This window comes from Mus pahari, chromosome 15, assembly GCF_900095145.1.
Source record: "Mus pahari chromosome 15, PAHARI_EIJ_v1.1, whole genome shotgun sequence".
Classification (NCBI taxonomy): domain Eukaryota; kingdom Metazoa; phylum Chordata; class Mammalia; order Rodentia; family Muridae; genus Mus; species Mus pahari.
This window is the reverse complement of record NC_034604.1, coordinates 33,361,887-33,372,311: the sequence shown is the minus strand read 5'-3', so window position 1 is coordinate 33,372,311 and position 10,425 is coordinate 33,361,887. Positions and strand designations below refer to the sequence as shown.

Below are 10,425 nucleotides of genomic sequence, written 5' to 3'. Positions count from 1 at the left end.
CAGGCTCTCAAGTAGCCCAGACTGGCCTGGAACTCCCTCACTCCGCAGCTACTGCTGGCCTTGAACTCTTGCTCTCCCAATCTTGCCTCCCCGGCACTGAGATTACAAGTGTGCACCATCATCTCTGTAGCTTTTTCACGAATCTAAAATGAAGTTTCTTTTTATAAATAGGTTAAACAATATCCATCTCAGTTGACAGAGGCAGTCCAAAATCACAAAAAGTGATGGCCCGCATTTCAAGAAAAGAGCTATTTGGAAAGTTATCTTCTTTTATCAGTCCTAGACCCACAAGCATTATACAGTTAAAAAATTTTTTTTTTTAAAAAGGAGTCAGAGCCGTTTCAAACTCACAACAAAAGGTCTCCCAAAGCTCATGTCAATTTATGGCAAGTTTCAGACCTTATGCCAAATAGGCCTTGATCCTGAGGTAGGGATAAACCTCTTTTTTCTTTTTCTTTTTAAATTTATTTCATGTATGTGAGTACACTGTCACTGTCTTCAAACACACCAGAAGGCATCAAATCCCCATTACAGATGGTTGTGAGCCACCATGTGGTTGCTGGGAATTGAGCTCAGGACTTCTGCAAGAGCAGCCAGTGCTCTTACCCGCTGAGCCACCTCTGCAGCCTGGGATAAACCTCTTCATCCCATCAGGTGTTTCCACGACACAGCAATCTTCCAGGGACTCATTTATCTCACGGGGCACAGAAATTTACTGAGGCTCAAGATCTTGGGTCTAGGGGGACACCCGACCAGCAGGACAGACAGAAACACGAGTCAGTTCTAACTTCAGTCAGTGCTCTGGTGACAGATCAACAGGACACCATGTCTACTTCAATTACAGGATGGTTTTAAATTACTTTATTGTTAAGATTAAGCACTCATTGACAATCCAGAAGCAGTCTGAACTGACAGTTAAGCAATTTTCAGTGTCAAAGTAGAAAACACATGTTCACAAGCTACAGGTGAATTACTGTCCCTTCAAAACATCCACCAAGTGACTTCCAAGCCACTTACCGAATCATGAAGAAGACAGTTCTTCAAAAAGCCAGTAAAACTCAGAATTAGGAATCCAGCTATGAAGCTACTATTATCACTCGAAACACTGCTGTTGAAGAGGGGCGGGAGGAAGCCCAGTTCCTGTAGGTGACTAGAGAGGACCCGAGGCTTCAGAGGGTCGGGGTAGAACTATGATGCTCTTCACAGGTTTAGAGAGCATTCATGAGGAATATACTGGGCTCTTTTCTATTCTAGCGAGGAAATAAAGACACACACTGCTGGGATCAACATTAAAACTGTCCTTGTCCACAAGAGGTGGGAGGCAAAGGGAGAAAGTTGAGAATACAACGGGGCAGAGACAGCTCTGACTCTGAAGGAATTCTGAGCCAGAATCCTAAATTCTACATTTGGCTCTAAAACAGTGGATTCAATACACTATTCATAAATATAAGAGACCCACAGGGATTGTGGCACTAAAAATACTTTTAATGTACTATAGACTTCTATTCTGGCAAGCAGTAAAACAGAACGACACTGGGACAACTGGTCAGTTACAGAGCAGAGGCTCCTCCACAGCACGGATGGGAGTGAGCAGTGTACGGAGAATGGATCAGGTTCTCAGGACAGTGGCTGGGGCTGTGACTGTCCCCAGCTGAGGGATGGAACTGAGAGTGCTCCAACAACGTGAGGCTTCTTGGACATGGTCTAAAAGCTTAACTCTGGACCTCTCCCTAACCTAAAGCTTGGGGGAGAAAATAAATATTTACTTTTTAACTATTCAGTCTGGGCATATTATATTTAATCTCCTATAGTTTTCATTTCTGATCCTTTGGCATATAATTTTATCAGATTATGTTACATGGAAAATGTATGTGCCTTAATCAGTAGAACCAAAGGAAAATATAAACCCTGTTCTTCCTTCTACACTGGAAGAGTGAATAGATGGCACCCTAAATATCCTGTAAGATCTCTTTGTGTACTTGACAGAAGATCAGGGCAAACCATTCCACTTCTATATTGTGAACAGAAGGAATGAACTAGTCGTCATCGTCGTCTTCATCGTCGTCATCCTCCTCAATTTCATCTTCCCACATATCACCATTAATATCCACAGCATGGAACAACCTGAAAGCATAAAATAAGGCATACACTTAGGCAGATGAACAAAATAGCAGAATCTGTCTTTCCTTTTCTCAAAAGCAATCTATTCTTCTGGTAACATCTCTGCATAAATTTTCTTCTTTAACCATTTCATTAAGGAGGGCTAAAATCTAGGTCCTTCTAAAGATGCTGAGAGCTGTTTGTGTAGTGTAAGGAGACAGACTATATCAGCTCAAGACCCCCAAACCAGTTCTCAACCAAATTACTTGCCCCAGAGAGACAAAGGGCAAGAAATAGGAGACAAAGACGGGAGATAGAGGATGAGGGAGAAGGGGAAAGGAACAAAGGAGAAAGCAAAGGGGTACCTGTCTCAGAGGGACAAAGGCCTGCCTCTAGATAGTGGAGACAGACGTGGCCATATGCAAATGGGAGTTTATAAAGGTAAAGGGGAACACCCCCCACCCTGCCCTGTGTTAGGATGAGGTATTTAATTTTAATTGGAAATGTTAATTAGATGAGACAAAGGGGGCTTTTACTTCTGAACTTCAATAATTTGATAGCTGGACCTTGGCAGTCAGTCTCAGGAGGAGAAAGTAGTCAAATATGGGAATAGACCTTGGTGGCTAGCTTTAGGAATGTAATCTATGGTTTATATCAAGGCTGGGGGCATGGGGAGAAAGGCAAGGCCCTTCCCAAAAAATCAGAAACAAAGCTGGTGGTGATAGCCTTTAATCCCAGAACTTGGGAGCCAGAGGCATGCGGATCTCAAGTCTAGCCTGGTTTACAGAGGGAGTTCCAGGACAGCCAACACTACACAGAGAAACCTGACTTCACATGTGCACCATGGCAACAAACACACCAACATCCGAACCCTCTCACACACAAATAATTTAAAACATTTTTAAAATTCAAGACCACCCTATATCACATATGCTCTGTCTTTAAAAATGTGGGGTGGGGATGGGGTGAAGAAACGGTGCAGCTGTTAAGAGCATAGCTGCTCTTCCAGAGGTCCTAGGTTCAATTCCTAGCACCCACATAGTGGCCTCACAACCATCTATAACTTCAGTCCCAAGGGGATACAACATGCTTTTCCAGACTCTGCAAGCACCAGGCATACATGTAGTGTACAGACAAACATGCAAGTTAAACACCCATAAACATATTTTTTCCCCCCAAGACAGGGTTCCTCTGTGTAGCCTGGCTGTCCTGGAACTCACTCTATAACCAGGTTAGCCTTGAACTCAGAAATCTGCCTGCCTTGGCCTTTCCAAGTGCTGGGATTAAAGGAGTGTGCCACTACTGCCTGGCTAAGCATAAATTTTTTTAAGGTGAGGATAAAAAAAAAAAAAAATGTTTTCAAGAGGTGTATACTCTGATTATAAACCCATTTCAAGACGATTTAAAAATCACATGTAGGAAAAGAGTTCTCCAAGTCTAGCTACTTTAGGGAAAAAACTGGTATTCAGGAAATAAACTAGCCTGCACACTGGTATCAAAACATTCCAGATGCTAGGAAGATGGTTCAGTGGTTAGAACGCTGTACAATCACGAGGACAGGAGTTTGGATCCCAGTACTCAGGTAACAAACCAGGCACCCTGCAAACAATCTGTACTTCCAGCTTCAACTCTGAAAGACAACACCTCTTGAGTCTCTGCCCATCCAGGGTATCCCTGTGCACATACACATCCTCATGCAGGCACAACTGAGTTTTTTACCTGCTAACTCTAAGGAACCCCGTGTGTACAAACCTGTTAAAGCATGGAGACTCAGAATCAGTGAAATGTCTGTAAGGATTTGCTCGAGAGAGAGAACCCATGCAAATCCAGCAGAAATACTGCATACAGCCAGTGCAGGTCATCTTGTTGCAGCCGTCTAGTTTCTAGTGGGAAGGAGAGAAACAACATCATGGTGGTAAAAACAGAAGGCGTACATGCCAAAAACAACCCAGTACACTTCTTCCAGTCTTTTGTCCTTTCCCCAGGATGACTGATGTGTAGGCAACAAACGCAGAGACAACCACTTATGCTTATAACTTTGCATAGTAAATAAAATACAGAAATACTAAGCAGGTGTCCCCACAACTAGAAACTTAGCAAACTTTCTCTCAACGACACTAATGAAGCATAGGAGAGGAACACATAAGCAGATTCCTATGAAAATGTTACTTTATTTTCAGGACCATGCCAGGCAAGCATTCTACCATTCAGCTATATCCCTTTCCTTTTCTACTTTTTTTTTTTTTTTCCGAGACAGGGTTTCTCTATGTAGTCCTGGCTGTCCTGGAACTCACTCTGTAGACCAGACTGGCCTCCAACTCAGAAATCCACCTGTCTCTGCCTCCCAAGTGCTGGGATTAAAGGCGTGCGCCACCACTGCCCAGCTACTTTTTATTTTTAAGACAGGGTTTAAGTTGTTCACTGGCAATTCTCTTGCTTCAGCTTCCCAAATAGCTGGGACTACAGAATAACCAACCAGGCTGGGACTGAGTTTTTAAATTCTACACCAATCAAAACTACTAAGTGGAGTCACAGGGCCCAAGCATGTCAGAAGTGGTCAGATAGGACACCACCTTCCTTAATGATGCACTGAAGAATTACCATCAGTTTCAGTTACAATGTACAGATTAGAAAAATAAAATCAAATGGAAGGTCATGCTTTGATTTTAAAATCTGTTAAACTTTTGGTAAGAAGAAATAAATGTCTATTTGGCTCAGAGTAACACAGAAAATGCTTCTACTTCCTGACTACATATTTGTATATGCATTTGGTATTCTGAAGGATAAATAATTCTGAAAAGTCAGAACTATTTTTTTTTTTTTTTTTTTGAGACTGAGGTTCAAGAATGTATGTTGGCCTTGAACTTGCTATACAGCTATGGGTGACTTTGAACTTCTGGTTTTCCTGCCTCCACTTCCTAAATGCAAGGACTCCTGCTGTCCATTCCACAAAGAGTGAAGTAAACACAGTTGGCTTTTGTCATATATGTCTAGTTTGTTGTACTGGGGACCAAACCCAGGGCTTCCTAAACTCTAGGCCAGCACCCTACCAACTGAGGCATATCCCCAGACCCAAATAAGACTGTTTTAGAAACACAGATTAGGGCTGGAGAGATGGCTCCTTGGATAAGAGCACTCGCTGCTGTTCCAGAGGAACCAGGTTCAATTCTCACCACCCACATGGGGGCTCACAACCACCTGTAACTCCAGTTCCAGAAAAATCCAAAGCTGCCTTCTGGTTTCTGCAGGTACCAGGCATGCACATGGTACTCAAACAAACATGTGGGCAAACAGCCATACACACAGAATAAAAATAAGCAATCTTTAAAACCACAGAGATTAAGAGTTGACTGCAGGGCTGGTGAGATGGCTCAGCACGTAAGAGCACCCAACTGCTCTTCTGAAGGTCCTGAGTTCAAATCCCAGCAACCACATGGTGGCTCACAACCATCCGCAATGAGATATGACTCCCTCTTCTGGTGTGTCTGAAGACAGCTACAGTATACTTACATATAATAAATAAATAAATCTTAAAAAAAAAAAAGAGTTGACTGCAGCTCTGTATGCTCTTACTAACAAGTTTGTCCCTTTCAAACCTCATGTTGGGAGTTTACTCCCAAATGTGGGATATTAAAACATGGAAGTTGGCCTGAGTGTTGTATCTAGAAGCAAGGCCCTTGGAGAAGATGAGGGTGAGATAAAGTCATCACTGGAGGCTGGTGACTTTACACAAGTGAGAACTACACTTCCCACACTCAATGCTCTGTATGGTCTCAGGACAGAACCAGATCGATTCAAAATAAGCTTTGTAACTAACCTAGCCTGTGGTCTCATTATTAACAAAAGAGAGCAACACGGAGCAGCATCTATTCAATTCTGAGATGGGAATGATGTGCAATAAATTGTCTTTGTATAAAAGCAGTTTGAAAAGAGAAGCCTATATACACTTATGGTCAGTTACAGTATTTACTACTGAAATTCAATTTTCAGTCAGAAGGTGGAGTAGGTACCAGTGGGCTTCTGAGGGACCTGTGCCCTTGAGTCTGTTGTACAGAGGTTACCTGGATGGGTGTGCCGCAGCAAGGGCAGCTCTTGGAGTTCTTTTCCAGCCAGTCTTTACTTTCCATCTCCTCTAGGGCCTTCTGAATCACTCTCTTGCCGTACCTCTGTTCCAAGAACCGTTTAGTGGCTTCGTCTGCTTGTAGGTATTCATTTCGTAAGTCTATTAATTTCTCTAGAAAAAAACATTAAAAATAGCCATAATGGAAATGATGGTGTATAGCTTTAGCCCCAGCACTTAGGAAGCAGAGGCAGGCAGATCTCATTTAGCAAACTTTAAAGGCTAGTCTGGTCTGCATAGAGTTCCAGGTCAGCCAGAACCATGTGGTGATACACTGTCTTGAAAAAACAAAACAAAAATTCCACAAAAAAAAACACCCATAATATTTAAATATAAAAAATTTAGCCTGGCGTGGTGGTGCACACCTTTAATCCCAGCACTCAGGAGGCAGAGGCAGGCGGATTTCTGAGTTCGAGGTCAGCCTGGTCTACAAAGTGACAGCCAGGGCTATACAGAGAAACCCTGTCTCAGAAAAAAAACAAAAAAAAAACAAAAAACCAAACAAACAAGAAAGTTAGATCAGTGGAGGAGAGGGGGAGACAAAAAGGGGCAATGGAATGACTATGATAAAAATTAATACATGTATAAAAACTTCATAATGAAGTCAGGGAGTGGTGGTGCATACTGTTAACCCTAGTCCCTGGGAGGCAGAGTCAGGTGGATCTCTTGAGTTTGCGGCCAGCCTTGTCTACAGAGGGAATTTCACAACTGCCAGAGCTACACAGAGAAACTCTATCTTGGAAAACAAAAACGAACAACAATAAAAATTCATAATAAAACCCATTATTGTACATAATATGCCAGTAAAAGCCATAAATATATTGTATGTGAAAATGTGAACAACCTTCTGTAGTTTAGATCTGTCTATTAGATAAAGTTTTTTAAAAAAACTTTATCAAATCACACACACAAAAAGACTTATGATTGGAGTAGCTACCATCCAATCCAAATCATAACATCCAAAAAAATACTTATACAACAACCAGGTAAAAGTCCCTTATGCAGCCCGATGGAGGAGGGGGGGAAGCCACCCACTACAAGAGAGTTTTCCTCTGACTTTGATTTCTCAATGTCAGTATGTTTATATAACTGGCAACATGGGTTTATCAAAACAAAACAAAACAAAACAAAAAACCCCATGGAGCCAAGTAGCAGAGTGGTTGCTAAGACCCTAACTTCAATCCCCAATGCCACACCAAAATCTCTAGGTTGTAGACACAGATTCTATAACATATAAACATCAGTCATCATAAAACTCCAATTTTTTTTTTTTTTTTTTTTTTTTTTGGTTTTTCGAGACAGGGTTTCTCTGTGTAGCCCTGGCTGTCCTGGAACTCACTCTGTAGACCAGGCTGGCCTCGAACTCAGAAATCCCCCTACCTCTCTGCCTCCCAAGTGCTGGGATTAAAGGTGTGTGCCACCACTGCCCGGCATAAAACTCCAAATTTTGACATACTAAAATAGAGACTAAATTTTGCTTTGCTGAAGGTGCTCTTCCTAGGGCAGGTAAGATGGCTCAGTGGGTGAAGAACTGGCTGCCAAGTCTGATGATCTGACTTCAATATTCAGGTCCACACAGTGGAACATCAACTCCCTCTAGGAGTCTTCTGACTCCCACATTCTCACCAAGGTATGAGTGTGCTTCCCCCACAAGAAAAGACAGACAGGCAGAAAGGCAGATTACTGATGGACAGACAGACAAATGTAAATTTTAAAGCAGTTCTTCCTTGAGGCTGGAGAAAAGGCTCAGCTGTTAAGAATACTTGCTGTTCCTCCAGAGGCCCTGGGTTTCCAGTACGAATGTCATTATGAGGCTCACAACGGCCTGTAACTCCAGCTCCAGGGGAATTAGTGTCCTCTTCTGGCCTCCACAGGCACTGCTCTCACATGTATACACCCATATTTTAAAAAAGTTCTTTTCACCTTTTCCCCAATATTCTTCAACTGGCTTATACTGCTTCTCTACTAATTAAATGGATTAGGCAACCATTTGCAAAGGTTCCAGCTGTAGATAAAAGCTTTTATTCACAATTGCATTCCATCAGTTTCTCAATACAATTGAAGACCTCTCATTAAAGTCCCAGTTACTTAATTTCTTTTTGAGGGATATGTGTAGTGTATGTGAGAGTACAGACATGTGTACCTGTGCACACGAATGTGGAGGCCAAAGGAGGACATGTGCTATCTTCCTCTATCATTCTCTGCCTTATGCTTCTAAGACACTACACCAGAAGCTTGCCCTCTAGGGTACGCTGGCTGGCGAGTGAGCTCCCAGGACCCACCAGTCCTTGTCATACACAGATGGGGTTTCAGGCATATGTGGCCATACCCAGAGTTTTACATGGATGCTAAGGATTCAAACTCAGGACCTCATGTTTACATTGCAAGCACTCTTACCCACTGCACCCTCTCCCTAGCCCTGCTCTCGATAGGTTATTAGTCTACTTTCCTCATTGGAGCTCTGCTCCTCTCAAACAATTAGTTCACTGTTTCCTACTTGGCCAAGGATGAAAGATCACTCCTCCTGTCAGGAATCAATACTTTTGTAAATACAATAGAAGGAATTACTAGAAAGATTAATAACAACTACAAATTTGTATTAGATTTGAGTTAGTCTGAAACTGCTCTGTTTAACCCTGACTTTCAATTTCTCTAGCTACCTGTCACAGACACTTTCACTAGTTCTCTTCCATTTGACCATTGTCCTCTTCACTAACTGAGAAAAGGTAGGGCACCAAGGACCAGTCACACTGACAAAAAGGGCCCGATTCCCTAGAGCACCTGCACCCAAACTGGCAAGCATGTGTCTATCATTCCTGTGCCCACTCCAACACAGGTGCTCAGGGAGAAGGCATCTGGGGGGGGTTGATGAGACAGAAACAGGTGCTGAAGAATCAAGAGTGGGAGTGTGGATGTCTGCAGCTGCTACTCGGACCCACCTACTCTGGTCATGGCAGAGCCCACATGCCAGTCTTTCTCCTAGAAAGCGGTCCCATCTAGCCCGCTTCCAGGTAATTACGCCCCTCTCCTCAGAACCCTTCCTGACCAGCTCTTGTGTTCTTTCTCCTCCTCAGCACTTACCACTACGTACTGTGCTGTCTGTCAGCCCCACTAGACTGGAAGTTCCACGAAAGGATTTTGTCTCTTCTGTTCATCCCTTTCCCCAAGAGCCAAGATAATAACTGACAAAGTAACCTCTGAATGAGAATTTTAACCAGCACTCAGCAGGATGTGTCAATATGTCACATCTGCCACCAGGCCCAGGGTACACTGGAGCAAAAGTTGTTCATAAGTGGCATGCACCTCTGCTTCTAGTAGCTCTCTGCCTTGGAGAGGAATGCAAACTCTACAGGTGTGAGAGCTCTAAATGTATGGATGGAAGTCACGGGCCTTCACAAGGGAAGGCTACTGGATGAGGGTTGGGTTCAGTTACAACATACCTGCAGTTACCTTACATGGAGAAAGCCCGTGATAGGTCAGTCTGCATAAGGTACAGAAGGCAAAATTGCAGCTGGAGCAGATAGCCATGGTACCACCAGGCTCTTGCATCACAGGGAGCTGGCAGCACGGACGGGGACAATACACCACATCTGCCATTAGATCCAAGGTAGACTGCAGGAGGAGACGGTCATAGCGAGCAAACAAGTCTGCTTCTACCAGCTCTTTGACCTGAGAGGGAACAGAAAGCACCAGAGGGCTGAAGACTTCCCAACCAGCTCTGATCCTATGACGACTCGGAGGCTGCTGATATAAAATAGATAGGTACAAAAGCCATACCCTATTCTCATTTCAGAAGCAAAAGCAGGTCTTGCAATAGTTTATACCTTTTTGGGGGCAGGGGGAGAGGCATGGTTGAGATGGATTTTCCTATGTAGTCAGACTAGCTTTGAATTTTCCCCAAATCCACCTGACTCAGCCTCCTATGCCTTTCTCTGACTGAGGTTGTGGTTATACGGACCCACATATTGGTCAAAACTAAGGCCGGGCATGGCACACACTTAGTTCCAGCACTCAGTAGGTGGATCTGAGTTCAAGGCCAGTCTGATCTACAGAGCTAGTTCTAGGGCAGCCAGGGAGGACTACACAGAGAAACCCTGTAGAGAGAGAAGAGAGGAGAGAGGAGAAAACAGAAATCTGCATGCATACACACACACACACACACACACACACACACACACACACACATATATATATATATATATACA

General features: G+C 43.3%; 1 protein-coding gene across 4 annotated transcripts in view; it reads right to left on the bottom strand.

Moving 5' to 3' along the window:
- Nucleotides 1-833: 833 nt before the first annotated feature.
- Nucleotides 834-10,425, bottom strand: part of Rnf14 (ring finger protein 14) — a 22,227-nt gene continuing 12,635 nt past the window's right edge. For 3 of the 4 annotated variants that reach the window (XM_021214237.2, XM_021214234.1, XM_021214238.1), the window contains 4 exons: nucleotides 9,661-9,889; nucleotides 6,162-6,334; nucleotides 3,853-3,983; nucleotides 834-2,124 (listed from right to left, as the gene is read on the bottom strand). In XM_021214237.2, coding sequence (XP_021069896.1) covers nucleotides 2,037-2,124; nucleotides 3,853-3,983; nucleotides 6,162-6,334; nucleotides 9,661-9,889 — 621 coding nt within the window. In that variant the 3' untranslated portion in view covers nucleotides 834-2,036. The remainder of the gene's footprint in view (nucleotides 2,125-3,852; nucleotides 3,984-6,161; nucleotides 6,335-9,660; nucleotides 9,890-10,425) is intronic. The other variant, XM_029547006.1, reaches the window with a different exon arrangement.